The sequence below is a fragment of the Anabrus simplex genome, chromosome 5, assembly GCF_040414725.1.
Source record: "Anabrus simplex isolate iqAnaSimp1 chromosome 5, ASM4041472v1, whole genome shotgun sequence".
Classification (NCBI taxonomy): domain Eukaryota; kingdom Metazoa; phylum Arthropoda; class Insecta; order Orthoptera; family Tettigoniidae; genus Anabrus; species Anabrus simplex.
In genome coordinates this window covers 119,729,158-119,754,972 of record NC_090269.1, presented here as the reverse complement: position 1 = coordinate 119,754,972, position 25,815 = coordinate 119,729,158, and the positions used below count along the sequence as shown (strand labels likewise).

The window sequence follows — 25,815 nt, the reverse complement described above, 5'->3', positions numbered from 1 at the left end:
TTCAGAGGGTGCCTGGATAGATTCCTGGCCAGGGCAGAGATTTGGGTCACATTTGGTTAATTTATCTCGCCTGAGATATGTGTGTCTGTGTTTGTCTTAATATATATCCTTATTCACATACAACAAACCACACTACCAACCACCACAGAAATATGCAATAGTGAATACTTCCCTCCACACAGGGTTGGAGTGAGGAAAAACATCCAGTTTAATCCATATGTAGTGCCAACCCTAGCAGTTGGGAAAGGGCCAGGAGGAAAAATAAGGAAGAATATCAATAAGGCATCTTCCATAACTTAAAGAAACATACCTTATCCAAATATTTAGGCACAAGTTCTGCAATCAATTTAGCTGATGCAGGGGAAACTTCTGATGGTTTCAGAATAACACAGTTGCCTGCAGCAATTGCACCAGCCATTGGTTTGAAGGACAAAAAGAAAGGATAATTCCAGGCTCCAATGACCAAAGCTACACCATAGGGTTCCTTGTAGATCAGCACTTCATCCATCATGTTGACAAATCCCTTTGGAGGCTGGAATGTAAAAAAATTAACAATACATCACGCAATCAGTTTTTTTCACGGATAACTTTAATGTCAACTTATAAGGCAAATAAATACATCCAAAATAAAAATGGGCAAGTTTTGGTTTAAATAACCAGTGGTATGAAGGCTAGTTTTACTGGTTAGAAAATATACCCAAGAATTCTACAGTCAGATAATTTTGAGAAATGTCAATCACAAAAATTATATGCTAAAAGGTTAAATCCAACATATCAGACCATATTTTCCTTACAGACTGTTTCAATACATTTTTCTATAGTTTGGCAAGTCTACAAAACTGAATATACACACCATAAAATAATTTTTGCACCACTTGGATTGCGAGGCATGGTACTACATTGTTTAACCCGTATAGGACCAGCTGACGATATACCGTCAATGGTCACACACTGGCTAAAAAGACCAGTTGGCGATATTTCTTCAATGGAATAAAAGGATAGCTATATTAAGTGTCCTGAAGATCTTCTGGGACTGTTAGATTAAAGTCTGATTGAGTATGAGAGTCAAAGCACAAAATAAACACCAACAAGTAGAAACCAGCACATCTAATGCAGAGTGCTAGCCCGCGCTAACCTTATCGCCGAGCTGTGCAGTCTGCTGTTTCAATATAAACCACGAGTGGCAGCAAAACCTAGCGCACTCCTCAGTTTTATCATTTGTTTGTTTGTCTGATTCTTTACGGTATCTTCTTTCCAAGTGGATAATTATTTTGAGTGTTGATTTCCGTTTTGAGTAATACAGCCATCGCCTTTGTAAATAATGAGTGCTTCCCGTAAACGTATGACAAGTAGTGAATTGGAGACAGAACTCGACAAGAACTCTGACGATGACTTGTTAGATGATTTATCACATTTCTCTGATGACAGTGATTTAAACCCATGTTTCGATCCAAATCAGCCTTCGACATCTGGATTATAACACAAGAGTGCTGTTCACAGTGAGTACCAAGACAGTGATAGTAGTGCTGAAGTTGCGTCATGCATGACTAATAACGCTGACAGACGTGTCCTGAGTGACTCAGACAGTTCAAGTTCAGATGAAAGTGATGACCATGCTAACTGGACATCGCAAAACATACTTGTAAATAAGTTTTGTAAGTGTGGAAAACAACTGGAAACATTTTAAAACATTATTGGGCCAGTTTCAGTGTGTTATATTATAGGTGTGTACTGGTGTGATGATGATGATGATGATGATGATGATGATTGTTGTTTAAAGGGGCCTAATATCTAAGGTCATATCGGCCACATTGGTGTTATTCAGAGGTTCTGAATTTGTATCTACAAAGTGTAGGCAAACAATGTGTGCTTACTGCTGTGCTGGTTTTTTAGACTTATCAAGTTGACAATAACAATATTTTGTTAATTAATTTCAATCCGAACTCCAAAATGTTTGTCATAATACGGAAAATAAAGTATGTAACATAAATAACACATTTGCAATGAATAAATTTTGCTTACTTTCAAAGCTACAGATATTTCAACATTTAAAAAGCATATTTAGTGTATATATAAAATATTGTTTATTTTAAAATATTAATTTTACTCACACTGCCCCCGTTTACATGTCATAAGAAAAAGGGTTGTTTTCTCAAGATTTTGAAAAAAAGAATCTTGAAGAAACCTTTATTACAGACTAAGTTATAGGTTTCTGAAAGAGATGTGAAAAAATATGCCTCGAACACCTTGGTCTTTTTTTTTGCTTTACGTCGCACCGACACAGATATGTCTTATGGCGACGATGGGACAGGAAAGGGCTAGGACTGGGAAGGAAACGGCCGTGGCCTTAATTAAGGTACAGCCCCAGCATTTGCCTGGTGTGAAAATGGGAAACCACGGAAAACCATCTTCAGGGCTGCCGACAGTGGGGTTCGAACCTACTATCTCCCGAATACTGGATACTGGCCGCACTTAAGCGACTGCAGCTATCGAGCTCGGTGGTCTTTTCCGAAATACCACATGCTAAACAGCTGTATGAAAGGAACATACACACTTTCTGTAATGGATAACATGACTGCTTTGAGGAATATACATAAACCTATGAAAAACACAACATATTATTTGCATCAATCTATCAAACCAGGATATCACAACCTCCGCCTTAGTAAGGTGTCGCACAACCTTGTGCATCGAGGCACGCTTCGATTATTCATGGCAAGTTGCCCACCTGGTAGTTGGCGCTGTTCTATTACCTTGTCCCACTCTTTGACAACAGCCTCCTGGAGGTCGTCCAGGGTGAGACGTGTGTTCCCCTATCTTCACATTGCTTGTTTCAGCTGGTCCCAGGCATGTTTAATAGGATTCATGCCAGCAGACACCACACACCATTCTATCTGATTTATTTGGGTATGTCTGATATGTTGATGGTATGGCCAGACAAAGGGCTGGAGAATTCAGTCTCAATAACGTACACTTGTCATAGTGCCCTTTAGGATGATGAGTAGCATCCAACATGCATAATAATGGTGGCCCAGAGCATGACAGATCCACCTTCCTGATGTACGTGTGATATGGTGTATTTGATTCCTGTGGCATTACTTTACTCTTTCCATGCTCTTTTCCAATGATTATTAGATGTCAAATATTACACTCATCAGTGAAGAAGACAATATGCCATGATGCCTTGCTTTACCTTACCCATCTGCATCTAGTGCCATTATGTTGGGAGGTTTATGTGGATACTCACCAGGGGACTCAGAATTATGGAGATAATTTTGGAATGACTGAGTAGATACAACCCTCCCAGTTGCTGTCAGGAAGGTACAGAGCCATCTCGGCTCCTGCAAGTAGTGGTCAACAGCTCCTGTTGTTCAGGTGACCACTGCGAGATCTTGAACGTTTTCTGTTACACAATAGCGCTTTTACATCCAAATTGTCACTATATTGTACACCAACTGGATGGACAATTTTTCCTCACGGGGAAGCCTGTTTACAAACTGAAAAGGCTACAAACTGTGTTCAGTGGACATTGTGCCCAAAAATGAAAATCGTACTTCCACGTACATCTAACAAATGATGCATTCCAAAGTCTCTTTTTGATGATGATGATGATGATGATGATGATGATGATGATGATGATGATGTTTGTCGTTTAAAGGGGCCTAACAGGTAGGTCACCAGCCGCTAGTGCTACCGTCACATTCACTTGATCTTGATTTATCAGTTTCATTTTCCGTATTGACCGTTATCGTAAGTTACAGACGAGAAAGGTTCCACCTTATCAATACAAATTTATTTATACAAATATCTACAGTACCGGTTTCGACTCTTTACATGTAGTCATCCTCTGCTGTACACCGTTACCTTCACATAAATCAAATTAGTTGATTTGCCTTGTCCATAATAATAGTCATAATGATAGGATATATCTTACTTCTAATTGAGCATACTGCAGGGTAAATTCGACTATGTACAATTTAAAATGGGTAGGTGAATCTTTTAGGCCTAAATTCATGTAAATGGGCTGTTATTAAAAGTACAATTACGTAAACACTTTTTTAAAAATATATGTGATACGTGTAAAATGTTGTCTTAAAATATACAGTTCAAGTAAAATCCGTTATAATAAATATATAGGAAACATTTTGTTGGAATGAGTTTTTCGTCTTGCGTACGTTGATTTTCTTCAATATAATGTGAAAATCGTATAAATGGACTATTGTTAAAAGTACAGTTACATAAACACTAAGAGTGTTTATGTAACATAGTACATGTAGAATGTCATCTTAAAATGTGCAAATTAATGTAAGATCCGTTACAATAAATAGGAAACAATTTTTTAGAGTAAGTTTCCGGTCTTGTATTCGTTGATTTCTTCAATGTGATATGGAGAAAGTCTATGCTTTTTTGTAAGTGGTGCTCTTCTTTCTGTTGTATATTATGCTTATTCATTAGTTTATGGTTGACTTATCAATCATTAATAACAAGTCTGATGTGTTGTCTGAGGTAGATGTGTGCAGCTGTGGTTGAATATGGCTGGAGTATTGAATGTAATTTCTTTTCTGTGAGTGTCAAATGCAGGAAGGTGGGTCTTCTCCGGACTACAGACACATATTGCCATTTATGCAGGAAGGTGGGTCTTCTCCGGTCTACAGACACATATCGCCATTTATAGACCGGAGAAGACCCACCCTCCTGCATTTGACACTCACAGAAAAGAAATTACATTCAATACTCCAGCCATATTCAACTGCAGCTGCACACATCTACCTCAGACAACACATCAGACTTGTTATTAATGATTGATAAGTCAACCATAAACTAATGAATAAGCATAATATACAACAGAAAGAAGAGCACCACTTACAAAAAAGCATAGACTTTCTCCATATCACATTGAAGAAAATCAACAAATACAAGACCAGAAACTTACTCTAAAAAATTGTTTCCTATTTATTGTAACGGATCTTACATTAATCTGCACATTTTAAGATGACATTCTACATGTACTATATATATTTTTAAGAGTGTTTATGTAACTGTACTTTTAACAATAGTCCATTTATACGATTTTCACATTATATTGAAGAAAATCAACGTACGCAAGACGAAAAACTCATTCCAACAAAATGTTTCCTATATATTTATTATAACGGATTTTACTTGAACTGTATATTTTAAGACAACATTTTACATGTATCACATATATTTTTAAAAAAGTGTTTACGTAATTGTACTTTTAATAACAGCCCATTTACATGAATTTAGGCCTAAAAGATTCACCTACCCATTTTAGATTGTACATAGTCGAATTTACCCTGCAGTATGCTCAATTAGAAGTAAGATATATCCTATCATTATGACTATTATTATGGACAAGGCAAATCAATTAATTTGATTTATGTGAAGGTAACGGTGTACAGCTGAGGATGACTACATGTAAAGAGTCGAAACCGGTACTGTAGATATTTGTATAAATAAATTTGTATTGATAAGGTGGAACCTTTCTCATCTGTAACTTACATTCACTTGAGTCGCTTTCACCATTGCACTCGCAATCTCTTGACATTTCAACATTAGTCTTACTATCAGATGACACATCACTCTCCGAATTGTTACAGTGTAATAAATCAAACCGTGCTTCTTCTCGCAGACGTTTCCAAGCTCCGCTTGCACCTGCCATAATGCACTATCTACCACTCTCAGCAGCCTGACAGCCGGTACTAGCTGGCTGCCGTGAGCACGAAACGAAAGTATTTTGCCTGGTCATGTGGTTTTAGGAGAATGCTGCTGTAAACAGAGCTTGAAACTAACATACACGCTCAAAAGAAAGCTATCTCGGATCCTACAACGGAATAAGTCATCATACCCATCGCCAAAAGGCATTTACAATGCGATGATGGAATATTCCGTCATGGCCACTTAGGAAGCCATGTGGCTATGACGATTTATGCCGTCATTACCGCTTGAAAAGTTAATAACCATTAACTTAAAACTGGCATCATAATATCAACGAGAATCCATTGAAAATTTGCCAGCAATACCTGTTCCACCTATCTATACAATACGACGATCCAACACAAAAATATTCCTACTATCTATAAAACTTAATTTTACTAAGCATCAACTACAGTAGATGCGTTATAACTCTGCTACCGAGTAGCCGTGGCCTTTCTAAGAGTTCGAAGGCTTGCATTTTTTGATAACATTCAGCAGATTTGAGAAACGTTTTTGTACAGGCTAATAGAATGTCATTCTCTCTTCACTATTTCCTGAGATCCAGTGACATTACACAGAGGCACTGTACAACCAGTTGCCGTGGCCAGCGATGTATAATAAAAAGGTGGATGTTGATAATCAACGAGTTCTGTCTGCGTGGAGGGGGAAGAAGCAGCATGGGTACCGTGGTAGCTGCTAGTAGTGTTTATTACTGTTAGGTCGCGAATACAAGATGATCCTTGATTTTTCACATGAGATTCTGAGAGAAAACGTTGTCTTGGATTCAGAGAAATACGGGGGTAGTGATATTTTGGTAATTCTTGGCAATCGATCTATACAGCTTGGTTGTAGTGTAACATCATTATACCAAAAATGTATGCGAGTGGGCTGAAATAAAAATTCTCAACTTGCAAGTGGAAAGAATAAAATACACAGCATGAAGGTAATTATATTTTATGAATACACTGATTTTCATTTTTGCAAAGTATTATTCATCATATTCTTCTATGAATAAAAATCAATATGGTACCTACTTTCTCTGGAGCAGCCCATTCTTTCAAATGCATCAGAAAGGTCTTCACATCATTCTTCAAAAACAGCAGCTCTGCCAGAACAGATTCATACTTGTTCTACGAAAAGAAGATGCCTTTTCTTATTAATCTTAACAAAAACAAATATCTACAAAGAAAAATTAGTCAATCTACAAACTTCACTTTAACACAATATATATTCACACAATTTATTAATAGGTTTATAGAAATCTACATTTAACAGACATTATTTCGATAACAGGCAGCCAAGACTTGGAATAGAAGGGAAGATATGGTGGGAAAAGTAATATCCCAATACAATAATGTCTACTAAGCAGGATGGAAAGAGGAGGCTTGTAAAGTGAAGAGTGAAACATAAATGGTGCAATATTTTAGGTACAAAGGTTGGAATTTTAATAGTGGCAACTTTTTAATTACAACTGATGTAAAAGAGATCCATGTTACTGAGTTTTACCTGTCCTTCAAAGTAGTCACAAGTACTGTGTACAACCCATTGCCGCAATGTGGAAATCATAGGATACGTTTAGCAGTGCCTGTGTTGATAGCTGCCTGATGAACCTCTAGAACAGTTCTGAAGCGAATGCAACTGAATGAGGCAGAGGTCGTACAGCACGAGTGTCATCAATATCTTCAAGAGGGTTGCGGGGATCTGCATTGCCTTACAGAACAATGGTACGGTGAGTAAAAGCCAAATAATATTACCCTCTTGTCAATTTATTTCTTATAATTGCACTTCAATATGGAACAAAAATGAAATTTATAGCTTATAATTAAGCCTCTTGAAGACCTTGATGACACTGCCGTGCTGTACCACCTCTGGCATATTCAACTGCATTCGCTTCGGAACTGTTCCAAAGATTCATCATACAGTAGACCACTCCATTTGAACTATCAACACAACAGGCGCTGCTAAAAGTATCCTATGACTTCCACGTTGCTGGAAACAGTTTGTACACGATGCTGAAGGACAGTAAAATTTGGTAACATATCTCTTTTGCCACTATTAAAGTTCCAAAGGAAATTCCTTATAGTGTGTTCAGCGAGTAGAGAGATTTTTCTTGCCTGAAGTTTTTTTTTTTTTTTTTTTTTTTTGCTAGTTCCTGTACGTTGCATCGACCCAGATAGGTCTTATGGCGACGATGGGATAGGAAAGGCCTAGGAATGGGAAAGAAGCAACCGTGGCCTTAATTAAGGTACAGCCCCAGCATTTGCCTGGTGTGAAAATGGGAAACCACAGAAAACCATCTTCAGGGCTGCCGACAGTGGGGATTGAACCTACTATCTCCCGAATATTGGATACTGGCCGCACTAAGCGACTGCAGCTATCAAGCTCGGTGCCTGAAGTTTAACCAGTTTGGGAGTAGAAGTTGAAGATAAATGGTCTTCAAGACATTTCTGCAGCTACAGAGTGTGTAACAAATGCCTGCTGTACCTGCTTTGGGTTGTGCGTTTTCGCCGAAATGAAATGGCATATGGCTTTTAGTGCTGGGAGTATCCGAGGACAAGGTCTTTTGATTCGATGCCCATAGACGACCTGCACGTCGTGAAGAGGATGAAATGATGATGAAGAGAACACATACACCCAGCCCCCGTGCCAGCAAAATTAACCAATTATAGTTAAAATTCCCAACCCTGCCGGGAATTGAACCCAGGACCCCAACACCTTCAGATACTTACACAACCAAGCAATATTCGAGCTGTGTTAACGTTTCCAAATTTTGGAACTATGGTTTCTATTCCTTTCTCCTCGTTTGTCACATGGCAACTGCTTGTAAAGAAGAGCAGGAAGAGTCTTTCTTTTTGTCGAACACACAACCAAAGAATCTATACTCGCCCTCACATCTTCTAAGCTCAAAAACATATCCATGATTCTATACTTTTCCATGTAGTGGAGAAAATGTACTCACATGATTTTTTGCTCATGAATCTAAATGACCATGGAACCAAGCAAAGGTATAAATTAGATACAGCATATATAAGCAAATCTACTCATTCATATGACTTAATGACCATGGAACCAGACAAATGTATAAATTAGATAGGCATATGCAGATACAAGCAAATGTACTAATTCATATGACTAATTATTGGAACTCTTAACCCTTACCCCTCATCTGTCGGGAGAGCCCCGATATTACGATATTCCCTTTACGTAAGTTATGATCTTCATTTCCGTGTTGACGTTTAACCAATATTGTAGAGTTTGGGGGATGTTCACCATTCAACACATTACAACAATTTATTCAATTATAAGAAGATCGGTTTCGACTCCATGGAGTCATCATCAGTTCTTGGTGAAAATTAAATTAAGGGGAAACTGATAACAATTTCATAATGAAAAATCCATGCACCTATAAGTGGTTGCTTGGAAATACATCATTGAGTTGATAGATATTACCTAGAAATGCAACATACACTTGGCAAGGAGAACTTGGGGCTTAGAAAGTTCCCAGTTCTGGCTCTAACAGTCTTGTGTTCATAGAACACGGAACACTGGAATTACACGTACTGGATTGAAAATAAATACAAAACACAATAAGGACTTTAAAACACAATAAGGACTTTGGTGTCCTTATTGTGTTTTGTATATATTTTCAATCCAGTACATGTAATTCCAGTGTTCTGTGTTCTATGAACACAAGACTGTTAGAACCAGAACTGGGAACTTTCTAAGCTCCAAGTTCTCCTTGCCAAGTGTATGTTACATTTCTAGGTAATATCTATCAACTCAATGATGTATTTCCAAGCAACCACCTATAGGTGCATGGATTTTTCATTATGACGATTGTTATCAGTTTCCCCTTAATTTAATTTTCACCAAGAACTGATGACTCCGTGGAGTCGAAACCGGTCTTCTGATAATTGAATAAATTGTTGTAATGTGTTGAATGGTGGAACATCCCTCAAACTCTACATTTTTCCCTTTACAGTCGCTTGTCGGGCAAGGTCCGACATAACATTGTATCGTCCACCGCTCGTCTGCCGTCTCTTACAAGTAACAACTCTTATAATTGTTCCGTATTGAAAATGACGTTAGGCAAAAATCTCTCAAGGATAATTTAATAAAATCACCTATTCAATACATACCACGTTTAATGTGGTTTGAATCTACATGAATTTATGTTGACTTATCAGGTACATGTTTTATCCTTTCTTGGGCATCTTCAGCCTGTAGACAACCTTAAGGTCAAGGTCCAGGACCTTATTTAACCATATATAGTATGAAATATGAACGGTAATGTTACACAGTAATAACCTCTTAAAATTAACATGCCACAACATTATTTTTTTAAATGTGAACAAGGCATAAATGTGAGTGACAAATTAATGGTATTTTTACACAATTAAAACTTGTCAGTCCCATTCTGTCTAATTTTTTAAAATGTCCAAAACTAAACTGGATCTCCTTCATCTAACATGAGGACCATGAGGATAACAATGGTCTTAGGTAAAGAGTATATTCATCTGGGGGCTCATTTGACTCACATATATCATTTACATAATCTTGACGAAACCAATGTTGAAATGTGTTGTCAATCACAAATGGAGACTTAAAACCAATTGTTTTATGTAGGCTGGATAAGACTGTTTAAAACTACATTAAATTTTTGTTGTGAAAGGAAATATAAGCATCTTGGTTTCCTGTCAAATGTGTTGTGAATGAATTGTGAAGAATACAATCTTAGGCTGCTTCTTGATTTTGGGCTGTTGCTTAATTGTCAAATGAGCCCCCGGATGAATATACTGTTTACCTAAGACCATTGTTATCGTAATGGTTCTCATGTTAGATGAAGAAGATCCATTTTAATTTTGGACATATTTTTAAAATTAGAATAGGACTGACAAGTTTTAATTGTGTTAAAATACCATTAATTTATGTCACTCACATTTATGTACTGTTCACATTTTTTAAAATATTGTTGTGGCATGTTAATTTTAAGAGGACCGGGCGAGTTGGCCGTGCGCGTAGAGGCGTGCGGCTGTGAGCTTGCATCCGGGAGATAGTAGGTTCGAATCCCACTATCGGCAGCCCTGAAAATGGTTTTCCGTGGTTTCCCATTTTCACACCAGGCAAATGCTGGGGCTGTACCTTAATTAAGGCCACGGCCGATTCCTTCCAACTCCTAGGCCTTTCCTATCCCACCGTCGCCATAAGACCTATCTGTGTCGGTGCGACGTAAAGCCCCTAGCAAAAAAAAAAAAAAAAAAAAAAAAAATTTTAAGAGGTTATTACTGTGTAACATTAACGTTCATATTTCATATTATATATGGTTAAATAAGGTCCGGGACCTTGACCTGAAGATTGTCTACAGGCTGAAGATGCCCAAAAAAGGGTCAAACGTGTACCTGATAAATTTATATAAATTCATGTAGATTCAAACCACAGTAAATGTGGTATGCATTGAATAGGTGGTTTTATTAAATTATCCTTGAGATATTTTTGCCTGCCGTCTCCTAGACGACAAAATACACGATGCTATACTGTACTATCATCCTTTGGTTCAGCATGTAACTTTGTAAAATGCAGATACTACTTGACAGTCAGTCAAAAATCCATTGTTTAGATTGCACTGTAGCCATCAGCTGTGTCCAGTCCACTCACGCATACAAAAGAAAGACTGATAGTAAACAAACGTGGTCGCCATATGCTCTCTTAGTCATATACGGTGTACTGTTCATTGTTGTATGTCAGATAATTGTACAAAACCCCAGTATTTTTGCACCTCTACTCCTTCCTAGAATATATCTAATAGCATTTGATAGCGCCTACAAGTGAACTGGCAATGGTCGGCTTCTGTACCGTAATCGTTTCAGGCTACAAACCACTGCAAGGTATGAAACCAGAGACTGAATTAGAGATTTTTAAAAAAAAAAATCCGATAATTTGTTCAGTGAAATTACTAATGAAACTAATCGGTATGCGATAACAATAGTAATAATAATAATAAATGTAAAATAATATGTCTTAAATTGTACATATTGTTTTTTATTTCCTTCAGTACATCTTGCTGTAACGTTTATAGGTCTAAATACATCATTTAAGAGCAAGAGCTATCTCCAAAATCATTAAACATGAATACAGGTCATATAAGATAGAAATTCACATTTAAAATATGAGTAGTAGAGAAAACACAGAGAACTTTAATTCAAGGGGTAAGGGTTAAATTCCCCTGTGGTGGAGTCAACGGATACATTATATGTACCCCCTAGATGATGTAAGAGGCTATAAAGAGAGGAACAATTACTGTAGGCATAAAATACACCTTTTGTTTTGTAACATTAATATTTGCATGCTCTTAAAATTGAATATAAAAACCTTATGAAGATCAGTGGCCAAAGCAGACAGTATGGCATTTTCATTATCTTCATACAGCTGGTAAAGCTGCTTTAGTTGTTTCATACGAAAGTCCAGTTGTTTAGTTCGACCAGTCTGGAAGGCATTACGAGCAGTGTTCACAATCTGTAAAAATAATATATTAAGCAATTCAGTTCAACAAAAACTGAGAAGAATGTACGAATATGCTCATCATAACACACTGAAAGAGTAGTTTTACAAGTCATAGTGATTTGTAAAGACCCAACTATTCTTTGTGGACGAAAAACTGAATCATAGAAAATGAGCATTAGATTCTGCATTCAATAATTTCATGCAAAGAGATGATGAATTTAGACGTGGCGACAACACTATTTGTCAGTAGAGAATCATGGAAGTACATATTGGATGTCCTTCATTTTGAACCTTAAAAGACAATGGTGTTCAATGACCATATGCTGTTAAATAAAAATGTTCAATGAAGATTGGGTTTTTACACACTTAATTTACTTCACCTATGTATAGGAAATAATGTGGAATATGCAGAAAAATATATTAATAAGAACTGTACAAATGCAACATTTTAAAAATGAAGTTATTTTTGTTTTAAATTTTACAATTTTATGTAAGTTACATTTTATTATCGGCCATGTTGATAAATGTCCACTACTGATTGTTTAGTGCCACTGTTTGCGTATTTGACTGAGAATCACTGACAGAGTAAGACTGTACAGATGAGTTGGGAAAATTAATGAAAAATGTCAACTGATTAAAGTGAAAAAATGACAACTGGTTGAAGTCAAAGGTTAATCATTTAAAATTTAAACTGATTTCATTAGAATTGATGATAGTTAATTAATAAATTTTCTTCCTGTTCAATGCGCCTTTGCAAGTTTCAGTGGGGTCGGTGGCACACAGGCTCAATTTAGGATTTGGCCAGGGGTTTAAGATCGGACTAGTGGCCTGAAGCAGCAATACCTGCTTGCCTATCAGACGACTGGTTTAAAAATGTTAATAAATGAATTAGACCAAGGAAAAATAAAACTTGGTAGCATGTATCTCTTTTGTATCAGTTATAAGTAAATAGTTGTCACCATTAAAGTTCCAACCTTCATAAAAGGAAATTCCTTATATCGTTTTCAGCATACCTTTCAGACCAGGCAAATGCTGGCTGGGGCTATACCTTAATTAAGGTTATGGTCACATCCTTTCATTTAAACTATGACAATGAAAGCAGCAATTGATTCAAACACAAAACTGCTTGGAATACCTGACACAATTAGAATAAGTTCTAATAAAATTACCCATGCAACACTGTTCTCTTTTACTGAAGCACACTTCACAGCCTCAATCTTCTTGTCATTATCACATATAACATGCATAACCGCCAGAGTGAAATAATGTTACAATAATATTTCTGAATATTGTTTGAAGGTGATAGTGAAGGGTGACTTAAATGCACAAGTGGGAACTGAAAGACTAGGGAAGGAAGAAGTAATTGGACCTTACAGATGTCTGTCTGTTAGGTCATCAGCCCAAAGGCTGGTTGGATCCTCAAATAGCACCACCAAAGGTTATGCAGTTATAACGAAACCGCAAAATCCAATGGCAGCACCAAAATGAGGCGTACTAGGCAAGACGAGGAGTGAGGTAGTTTGCCATTGCTTTTCTCACTGGGTCAGAAAGTGCTACTGCAGCACGACTGACCCTATGAGCAACACCTTTCATAACACTCAGACGCACTAGTCGTGCTCTGAATGTCATTACTCAGCACCACCCATACCCCAGCAGCTTCCATATTGTCACAGCCATGGATGAGACTGGGACTTTGGTGGAAGCTACACTTCACTCTGGCCTGTGCCAAGAGATGGATACAAAAGTACTGTATCCATCATGAAATGGCAGCAGGCAATACCTTACAGATATGGAAAATAAAATGGAGAAAAATTGGTAAATTTTTGTGAAAGAAATGGCTTGATAGATGCAACACATGGTTAGTAGAAAGATTACAAGATATGGCTGGGGTGAGTGAAAGATAAAGACAACAATTGATTACTTTTTGGTCAAAAAAGAAAATTGTATGGTTATTGAGCATGGACATAACATAATGAGAAGCATTTGATGGAGACCATTGGGTAGTGGTACCAGGGATGAAAGTGGGAAAGATGGAAAGAATAAAGGAGACAAGAGGAAATTTAAAAAAGTACAGGATCATTTTCAGGAGGTCCTGAAACATAACATTGAAAGAGGAATGGTCCATCTGTGGATGGCCTGTTTTCAAATATTTTTGATATATCGTTACTTTCTGTTTAATAGACAGGCAGGCAGAGAAGTACTTTGCCAAGCACATTATTTTGCTTTAGAAAAATTACATCAAACTAGAAATATTATTACAAGAATAAGACTTCTTCAAAATAATCTAGTAAAAAGCTTTCATATGAGGAAACAAGAACCTGGGCTTCACTTTCATTGAGTCAATAGAATCTTACTTGTTCATTTCCTATATTGTAAGTAACATAATAATGCGTAACTAGTTTCTTGTTAATAATACATTCCTCTTGCTTTCAAGCAGGGCACTTTATTCACTGCATTTTTCTTGTATCCTGTTTGTCTTGTACTTCTTCCTCTCTCATATGTATATGCGCACTTCATATGTTTCTAATTGTTTTCATAGTTCCCTGATGAATAAGTGAAACAATTACTGCCCACTTCCTTCTTCAGGACAGGAAGTGAGATATTATTCTTATGGAAATATTGTTCACATGTTTCCCTACCAGTAGATGAAGTTTAAGTTTGCATATACTTAACTTGATAAAGCCAATAAAGTTGACTTTTCTTCATAGTTAGTGTTTGTATTTTATGAACTGGTTATCATACTGTGTCCACTTTTCCCAAACTGGCCTCTCACTGTCAAATCCTTCATTTATTATTTTTATTATTTTTTGCTGAGCCTTCGTGGCTCAGGCTGCAGCACGCTGGCCTCTCACCCTTGGGTTTCGTGGTTCAAATCCCGGTCACTCCATGTGAAATTTGTGCTGGACAAAGAGGAGGCAGGACAGGATTTTCTCCGGGTACTCCGGTTTTCCCTGTCATCATTCCTTCCAGCAACACTCTCCAATATCATTTCATTTCATCTGTCAGTCATTAATCATTGCCCCAGAGGAGTGCGACAGGCTTCGGCAGCCAGCACAATTCCTATCCTCGCCGCTAGATGGGGCCTTCATTCATTCCATTCCTGACCCAGTTGAATGTCTGGAAACAGACTGTGGATCTTCATTTTCATTATTTTTTGCTATTTGTTTTACGTCCCACTGATACAGACAGGTCTTACAGCGACTACTGAATAGGAAAGGGCTAGGATTGGGAAGGAAGTGACCATAACCTTAAGTAAGGTACAGCCCCAACCAACATTTGCTGGTCTGAAAATGGGAAATCACAGAAAATCATCTTCACGGCTGCCACCATCTCTCAGATGCAAACTCACAGCTGCGCGCCCCTAACCGCACGGTAGAAATTATTTTGGAACATTCTGATACTGAGACTCTCAAATCGATGGCCGAGAACGAATCCATGATTTTTCAGGAGAGGAGTTTCACTTAGTAAGTTATTCCAATACCTAGCCTAATTCTTCTTTCTATAAATGAATATTTGCCCCAATTTGTCTTCTTGAATTCCAACTTTATTTTCATACTATGATCTTCCCTAACTTTAAAAGCTCCACTCAAGCTTATTCGCCTACCGATGTCATGCCACGTCATCTCTCTACTGACAGCTCGAAACAACCCGCTTAGTTTAGTAGTTCATCTTTTACCACCAATCATAATTATTTTTTAGACACTTCCTAATGCCAGTCTTATCAACCACACGTTACCACCTAATTTTCCTCATTTTAGAACCTTCCTTTCTATCACATTCACATTTAACTACGGCAAAAGCAGCTTTGTGACCACTTATACCACCTACCTACTCAGTTTCTCAATAAAGCTCACCTGGTTTTATCAGCAACATGTCTAGAATATTCTTCCCTCTAGTTGATTCCATTACTTTCTGATTCGGCTGTCCCCAGATCAACCTAGGTATATATCACTTGTTGATCATGTTTTTCTGTTATTCTATTAGCTTCCCTGTTAACATTTGGTAAATTGATATGACCTGCTACTATCATATTCCTTTCTGTGTTATTTCCCACATAACTGATTATCTTACCAAATAATTCTGCATCAGCATCACTCCTTCCAGGTCTGCGCACTCCGAAAACATTATGTTGCCTTTAGAGATGAACTTTACACCTAAAATTTCACATTTCTCATCCTTATGTCAGTTTACTCTGCAATCTAGTAACCACACTGTAAAACAGACCAATTAAAAATTGACGAGCAGGGAGCCAGATGGCATCAAATTAAAATGTCTGCACATAGTAGCTGGGGCCAAAGATTTTTTGTAACTTTTTTTACAGCTTACAAATTCTTCTTTCCCCATTATGAATTCTCCTCCTCCTATCACAACTACAATGTCTCTATTATTAACACTCCAGTTCCGAGAAAAATTTCTGCATCAATAACAACACTTCTTAGCCGAGATTCAACTCTAATTACAATACCGTATCTGGTAAATAATTATCCATGAAATTACTTCATTATATTCCTTTCCTTACAATACCTCTACAGTTTGCATTGACATTAACAACGTAATGTCATCCTTACTTGACTTCTAGCTCCCTGCTATCCTCATCACGGCTTCCTAGTCCACAATGCTTCCCTGAATGTATCTCCTTAAAATCCCTTGCAGTTCAAATGGTAAAGGCCATCTGAGCACAAATCCCTATGACCTAACTACCCATTGGGATCTACAAATCTCATTCCCAGTTTCCAATATACAAACTCCATAGTTTCACCCACCTCATAAGATCTCCTTCCCTCCTAAGCTCCCTTATCTACCCTGATGGCTGCAGAATCTACTTCCTCCTCCCCACTTTTCTCCCATTCATGAGGCTTGTTCCACCTCACTCTTCCTATCCTTACTCTACGTGGATTCTGCATGAGGGGCATGAACTAAAGAATAGAAGATATATGGAAGAGTTTATTTCATTGTCAAAGGAAATTCCTGAGTATTTGAAGCAAGGGGTGTTACCAAGCATCACCCAACCAATTTCTGAGATCAAGAAAAAGAAATAATGGAGCAAATCAGGGATCCCCTATGGAGAAGGCATGGTTTAATCCAGCCACAAGCCCTCAGACAGCGAAGAGGGTGTATCATCTTTAGTGGGTGACCTCTTCAATCCCATTGTGAAACAGTAGAACCAACTGGGATTTTGTTACTTGCATTTCAATTATTTCATTACTACGACCTGGGATATGAAGTCAGAAATTCAGGATATTAATATATAAATTTATAAGGACCATTGACCTACTTTTTGTACTACAAATGATGAGAATAGGTATTTGTGTGTTACATAACAGTGGAACTTTTCGTGAAGGCATCTGGCTATCGTCTGACAGCCACTCCAGGCCGGGGGTTTACCTTGAGAAGAAAATGATGCTATGCTCATAATTCAGTAATTTACAATTGGATTCTTTACAGACAAAAATCTGCATCTAATAATATTGGATACCTGATCACTGCACCATTTCATTCGTAACACCCTGTGGATAGGGGTTATCCATATTCGTGGTGGGGGAATAGACCAGTGTTATGCCATTTTTTCACCAATGTCATATAAGGACCTCAGCCTTTCTGCAGACAACTGACTATTTTACCTCAAGCGTGACTAACATATGTGGATGTCTTGGAAACGTTTTCCTTCATGAATATTTTGAGAAATAAATATCATTTTAATGATATACTGTACATTCATTAACTAGTGCCCAGTAAGGAAGCTGTGTGCATGAAACAGATATTTGACTAACTTTTCAAGGTGACTAAAAACATTTGATTAAAATTTTAATCAATATTGTAATGGTAAGTGAAAGAGTTTAGATTAAAATGTGCCTAGAATGTAGGTCACAAATGTAATGTTAGGAGCAGTCTGAGTGTTTATTATTATTATTATTATTATTATTATTATTATTATTATTATTATTATTATTATTATTATTATTATTGATAACTAGCTGAAGTACCCGTGCTTCGCAATGGGACAAAAATAAATCACAATGTGAAGGTGACAGTTAAAATAATACTGAAGAGTAAAATAAAAGGCTGATTGGATTAAAAATAACTATAATGTGTATGTGATTGCCTGTAAGTCCACCATGTCATGAATTTGAATTAAATGGCTGTTTAGTCTTGGCACAGGGAGGCCAGCACACATAGAGGCCATATATGTACATATTTACAAAGTGATATTTACATTTTATCTTAACCTAGAGTCTGTGATGACTTCACAAAACGTTTTTGTAAACAATATTTACAGCTTTGTTTTCTGGCATGTACATATATTATCAGCACACTTTATCTTGGTGCATTTGTGTACGGGGGTGAGGAGTAAGGAGGGAGCTGTCCCAGTTCCGATAGTGCTGCCAACTGAATGAAAATGAAATCTGAATTGAATCGAGAATATGATCGATATGAAGTTTCTAAACCGTTATTATCTTAAGCCAATAACTGTGTCACATACACATTATATAACATTTCTCGATGCGAATTTTGTTCCTAGCATGAATTCTATAGTTTGACTTTGCTGTGTAAACAACAACAGTACTAGTACGTAAAGTGTACGTCAGATGTCGCACAACGATGCTTAAGCGATTCATAGTTTGTGTTTCAAAGGTTGCCAGTGCAAATCTCGAAGATTGCCGAGGTCGACCGATTCAGTACTAGAGTGTAAATGCACCAAGATAAAGTGTGCCGATAATACAAATTCTTGCTGCTCGATACTCGTGGACACGCCACTTAAAGCTGTCCGTGGGAAAAACATTGATGTTGTAAATGCAAGCCGGCGACTTGAAGAGTTTGGCCTTGTGCTTTGTTGATGGTCATTGCAAAGGCCAGCTTAAGTGGAAACTGCAGTCGTTTAAAGGTGAACGGTAAGTTGGTTGGGATGATAGGAATCCTCGACATGAGAACCGTATCTCCTTTTGCACATCCAGTGAGAATGACGGTTTCTACGACGTTTTGTTTCACACTTTTACTATGAGTCTGGTACCACTGCAGAGTCGTGGAGCTTCCAAATTTCTCAACAACATTATAGGTACTCCCACTTTCAACTGAAGTTTGTGGAGAGGGACACCTCGAAGCTCTAAAGTGTTTAGAAATTCTACTAGATACTGACTGCTTCATCTTCTTCCAAAACGGTATCTATAGACAGATACTCTGTTGCTTCGCCAGGAATAGCCATTAATATCTCACTGTTTATGGTATTTACGGTGTCATTCTTAGGAGCAAGTATGGCTCTTTTACACAGCCATTCACCAGACGAATGTTTGTCAGCAACTGGAAATACCCTTGCAATTAGTTCCTCCGAAGAAGCAACCATACTGGCAGGTACGCGAGGAGGGGATAGGGGAGGTGCGGCACGGAGCCCGTGTTTTATAGCACAAATTTAGGTTTTACTTGCTAAACGTTGGAGATACATAAAAAATAATAAGGACCTTTTGTATATGAAATTAAATTTTAAACCTCGTATATGCCATCAAAAGTTTGCTATTTCTTAGCGAACTTTTTATTTTAAATGGAATTATGAAAGTTTGAAACCAAAGGGTGTAGTGACGTCACTAAAATGGTCGCCATATTTAAATAGTGCAAAATATCAAGATCAAAGGTAGCCTATATGTTAACCATGTAAATAAGCTATATTGATGCAAAATTTCATGTAGTGTATATCAGACCAGTAGTTCTTGCATGATTGAGTAACACACAGACACACACAATTTCATTTTTATATATTAGTATAGATAATAATCGACTGTGAAGAAGGTAGTAGATAGACAAAATCGTGAACTGCGAGCAATACAGAATGAATAAATGTAAGTACACCAAGCCACACAATTTAGTGAAGTGAAACATGTAAGAATGCATGAGACTCTTAGCTAAGTCCCTGAGTTTAGAACAGTGTGTCGGGAGAAGTCCCAGTATCAGAAGGTACAAGTTGTATGGTGACGTTAAAAAAAAAAAAAAAAGTGTATATGTTTCTTCACAGCATTAGGAGTAGATACTGAAGGAACCAGAACCATGGACTTTCGTGGTATGAACGGGTGCTGGACCTAGGACTTCATGAAAGCCAACTTGGAGGATATGGCTAAGATCCAACATGGACCTCCTGGAGACGGAATGGAGACACACCAAAACGGGAAGGCTGAGTACAAAATCACATTCTATTGCATGGGCATGTCACGTGATGAATTAAAATTTTAATCACTATTGTAACAGTAAGTGAAAGGGTTTAGATTAAAATGTGCCTACAATGTAGGTCATAAATGTAATGTTAGGAGCAGTCTCAGTAGTTTTTTATTTGTGTTATTTTATGGGAGTTGTTTTCTTTGCGTATTACACCAAATATATTTTCGAATAATGTAACGTAATTTTGGGATTGTGAGTGCTGTAGTTTCTGGGAATATTTAGCTCTTCGTATTAATAGAGTTGTTATTGTAATGTTTACGCTTGGAGGGAAACATTACCAGTACAGCGATTTACTTAAGATCTTTTGTAAGGACATGTTACAATGTTACAAGCGTGTTTTGAACATTGGAATTGGAATGTAAAGTGTATGCGGGTTTGTTAAGTGGTATAATAATTATAAGAATATGAAATATGTGAAGAAAATCTGAGAACGACGTTAGAAGTTATGTTCACCCTTATAGCAAGGCATTCGCTCTGCAGGCAAACAAGACTTAGTCGTCGTCCCCCCCCCCCCCCCCCCCTAGCAGTAAGGAGATTACATGTAAAATCATTTTTACAGGAAGAATTAAGTGCTACAAGTAGGATATATTAGCCTTTAACCTAACTATACAAAAAAAAGATCAGCTGTAAAGAAGGAATTAAGCCGTTTTGAGTAAAGAAATAACGTTATCCAGGGATGTTGCAAGCTTTGAAGCCAGGACTCTGGTGGGAAGAGATTTGATGTGCACCACGCGATCTGTTATGATATTTGATGCCTCAGTGAACTGAGCAGAATAACGAGTTAAATCTATATATATAAAATAAGAGTTTTGTCTGTACATTGCTCAGAATTTAAAAAGGGTGGTTTTTCTGTATCAGTCGTGTCCACAGTAACAAGGAAATGCACTTTTCCATTTTCCGCAATTTCTGTCTGTCTGTCTGTCTGTCTGTACACGCATCACGAGAAAACGGCTAAAGAGAATTTAATGAAAATCGGTATGCAAAGTTAGGGAATAAGTCGCTACAATCTAGGATGTAAATAATTTTATTCACGCTGAATGAAATGGTAGTTTAGGGGAAGGCCTAAAATTTAATTCTCAAACATTTATGCTATTAATGGTCGTATCTTAATGAAAATTGGTATGGAAAGTCGGAGAATAAGTCGCTATAATTTAAATCACAGATAATTGTATTCATGCTGAGTGAAATGGTAGTTTAGGGGAAGGCCTGAATTTAATTCTGAAATATTTATGTTATCAATGATCGTATTTTAACGAAAATTGGTAGGCAAATTCAGGTAATAAGTCGCTACAATCTAGGCCATAAATAATTTTACTCACGGAGAGAAAAATGGTAGTTTAGGGGAAGCCCTAAAATTTAATTCTCAAATATTTATGTTATTAGTGGTCCTATCTTAATGAAAATCAGTATGCAAATTTGGGGAATAAGTCGCTATCATCTAGGCTATAATAATAATAAATCATTTTATTCACGTTGAGTGAAATGGTAGTTCAGGGGAATGCCTAAAATTTAATTCTCGAATATTTGTGTTATTAGTGGTCCTATCGACAAATACTACATTACTAAAATTATATAGTATTAAATTTCCGATCATTTATGTCGTATACATTTTTACCGTACCGGCTATGATAACAGGGATACTCATGAATTTGGATTTTTGTTGCTAACTCGCCCGGTCATACCGAGAATAAAAGCCTGCCTGAATATTGGCGGAAAGTAGCTGGGGAGTTAGATAACTTTCTTCTTAAGCATGCCATTCCTCTGGTTCATACATTTTCTGATACTACTGGTACATAACAAACTGGTTCATCATAGCTTTAGAGCTATTCAATCCCTACTCTGAGGCACTGATTGGAATGGGCAGTGTGCATATTTAACGGCGCAATGACACGGCTGTCTATGGTCTGGTCATACCAGCTCTGGAACTTTGGACTGTTAGATCGGCATCGTAGTACTGTTCGTTAAAAGTGAGAAAATGTGCGGTCTTTCATTTGAGCGAGTATTTTATATGGTAACATTGCTTTTAATCCCTACATTCCTACTGATGTTTTTGTAATGGCCTAAGTTAACTAACTGTAGTTAGGAAAACCACAAAGAAAGTCTTTCTTAGAATCCCGTAGCGAAGCAAGGATACATCAGCTAGTACGAGTATATATGCAACGAGAATTGAAGCCAAAAAAGGCAATGAGAATGGGAATTTTAGCCTATATGTGAAGACGTTTGCAGTTTCTAAACTACAAAGAGGGCAGTAGATTTATGTGACGGGACACACCCAAGCTCAGGTTGAGGCCCTTTTAGCTCATCTTCAGGAAGAGGAAGACGATTATTTTTTGTGTGAAGCAAGACATGGCAGCAAACTATTTTACACTGAGACTGGGTTTCTAAACAAAAGACATTTCGATTGATTCATGATGAAATGTCATTATTTCTTCCTTGTAACTTAAGCACGCACAGGGTATTAGATCAGGCATTACACAGCCAATATTTAAACATTTTAGTAGGGATTTTCAGTCCTATAGTCAGAGCGGGGAGACCGCCTATCCAAAACTCGGCGGCCGCATTTACATGGCCACCCACACGGAAGGTTACTATGGCCAACTGTATTCATCATGTCAATGTTTGAATTGTTGTATGTTGTACATAAGATCTGCTTGTTTACCGACGATGCAAGTTCTGCCTTGTGGTCATTTTGTATCCTGCGTTCGTGTCTGGAACAGGGTGTCTTGATAATTTTATGTTTGCCTAATATGTGATGGTGCAATGTGTTTTAGAGGGGAATAGATGTTTAATATAGGCCCCACTAAGAGAATTAGAGTAGGCAAAGCTTTATCTGTAATAATTAAGAGGGGGAATTCCTCAATGCAGTATTACTGAACCTTTATGTTATCTTAAATATGTATATAAATGATATGAGTAAAGAAGTGGAATCAGAGATAAGACTTTTTGCAGATGATGTTATTCTGTATAGAGTAGGCCTAATAAATAACTTACACGATTGTAAGAAACTGCAAAATGACCTTGATAATGTTGTGAGATGGACAGTAGGCAATCGTATGACGATAAACGGGGTTAAAAGTCAGGTTGTGAATTTCATAAATAGGAAAAGTCCTCTCGGTTTTAATTACTGCATTGATGATGGGGTGAAAGTTCCTTTTGGGAATCACTGTAAGTACCTTATTAATCTAAGAAAAGGTCTTCATTGGGGTAATAACATAAATGGGACTGTAAATAAAGGGTACAGATTTCTGCACGTGGTTATGATGGTATTTAAAGGTTGTAGTAAGGATGTAAAGGAAAGTGCATGTAAGTTTCTGGTAAAACCCCAACTAGACTATGGTTCCAATGTATGGGACCTTCACCAGGATTACTTGATTCAAGAACTGGAAAAAATCTAAAGAAAAGCAGCTCAATTTGTTCTGGGTGATTTACGACAAAAGAGCAGCGTTCCAAAACTGTTGCAAAGTTTGGGCTGGTGAAAGGAGACGAGCTGCTCGACTAAGTGGTATGGAATGACGTTAGTAGACAGATAAGTTTGAGTGATGTCTTTGAAAGCAGGAAAGATCACAACATGAAGATAAAGCTGGAATTCAAGAAGACAAATTGGGGCAAATATTTGATTATAGGAAGGGGGGGTTAGGGATTAGAATAACTTACCAAGGGAGATGTTCAATAAATTTCCAACTTCTTTGCAATCATTTAAGAAAAGGCTAGGAAAACAACAGATAGGGAATCTGCCACCTTGGCGACTGCCCTAAATGCACATCAGTGGTGACTGATTGATTGATACCAGTATGCATATTCAACGACTAATAAAACTTCTGGAATATTGCTTCTGCCTTATATGTTTAATAAAGTTAAACTGTGATTACTCCTATTCCAAAAATCTGCTTATTATAGGTACCTAATGTGACAAACTGACATAATAATTCAACTGAAGAGAGGAAGCTGGAGGAATTTGGGGGGGGGAGGGGGGGGAGGAGATATAAAACAGAAAATAACTAAGTTGTGAACAAACATAGATAATGGTAAAGCCAGGGTTGTAACTGCACTGATATAAGTTAATACAGTAATAACTTTGTGTTGCTATTTCTAGCCTGATACAGTCGTTGTAAGGCAGACCCCCCAACGAGGGTGGGCGGCATATACCGTGTGTAGGAATCTGAGCTATTGTAGTAGAGGACAGTGTCGTGTGTGGTGTGAGAGTTGTAGGGATGTTGGGAACTCTATAAACACCCAGTCCACAAGTTACGGGAATGAACCATTTAGAGTTGAAATCTGCAACTCGGCCGAGAATCGAACTCGCGGATCAAAGAACCGGACAGTTCACTGATAATAGGCCTACATTCCAATCTTCTCTACATCAAAATAGATTTAAAGATTTTGATTTAAAAATCGGAAAAAACTGCAAAACTGCATTGTCATTAGATGATGATTACAAACTATTATCACGGTAACAAGATATGGGTCTCTAAACTTTAAAATTGGTATTTTAATGCCCAAATTACCCCCAGTCAACCCTGCTACGAGAAAACAAGACATACTGTACCGGTATGCAAAAAAAAAAAAAGTTTCCGGGAAGGTCAATTTATTTAATAATCCTCAGTATGAATTCCGTCCGGTAACCAGTGCTTAAAATGTCATACTGGATTCAAGGTCTCTGAAGGAGCAGGAGAGTAATCTGTAAACTATGCGACCGAAAATTTGACACATCTTTCATTACTGTAACAATACTTACATCAGCGTAATTCGCCATTCTCTTAAAGCCGGGAAATCAATCTGAAAATAAAGAAGAGTAAAGAAAGGATAGCTATTAGAAATATCACTCGTTTACTTTAATAAGGAACCCCTACAAGGGTACATGATTTAGTAAAGTACATTCGTTTATTTACCTTCCTGGATTTGAATGATCAGGTGAATTATACTGTTGCACCGATCACAGGAGGTGGAAAGCAGGATGTAATCTGTCTTTATCTACACCTCAGAGATAGGCATTCACTTCTCATTTATTAGATGACTGGAGGATATCAGTTCAAGGAAACGCTTATCAACAAGTGCTTTTTTTAAATATGGAAAATTCGTCATTTTTTCTCAGAGTCGTGATCAAAGACTAGCATCAAAGAAGATACCGTACTAGCACGAGTAGCACCAGCACGTGGTTTTTGACTAATGGCTGTAATAAGCTGTTTGGTTGTAAAACAAGGAAGATTGATAGCAGGACATGACAAAGCGATGTGGGCTTCTATTCTATCCTCTTTGGTGTGGGCTGCGATCACCGCGATATCTTGCGGCGAATCTTTTGATCTTCTGCTGTGCAATGGCGGAACCGGAATGGGGCGTTTCTATGATCAGCTGTTTTCTAGCCGTGAAATTATAAAACTCACCGTGATTAAGACG

The 25,815-nt window shown here is 37.5% G+C and overlaps 1 protein-coding gene across 1 annotated transcript in view; it reads right to left on the bottom strand.

Annotated features, from left to right (window-relative positions):
- The window catches only part of LOC136873837 (aldehyde dehydrogenase, dimeric NADP-preferring), a 99,082-nt gene extending 73,556 nt beyond the window's left edge, over nt 1-25,526 (bottom strand). Inside the window, exons 1-5 of the mRNA XM_067147106.2 lie at nt 25,311-25,526; nt 25,157-25,197; nt 12,088-12,231; nt 6,753-6,848; nt 311-532 (exon numbers count right to left, since the gene is read on the bottom strand). Coding sequence (XP_067003207.1) covers nt 311-532; nt 6,753-6,848; nt 12,088-12,231; nt 25,157-25,174 — 480 coding nt within the window. The 5' untranslated portion in view covers nt 25,175-25,197; nt 25,311-25,526. The remainder of the gene's footprint in view (nt 1-310; nt 533-6,752; nt 6,849-12,087; nt 12,232-25,156; nt 25,198-25,310) is intronic.
- Between the last annotated feature and the right edge of the window lie 289 nt (nt 25,527-25,815).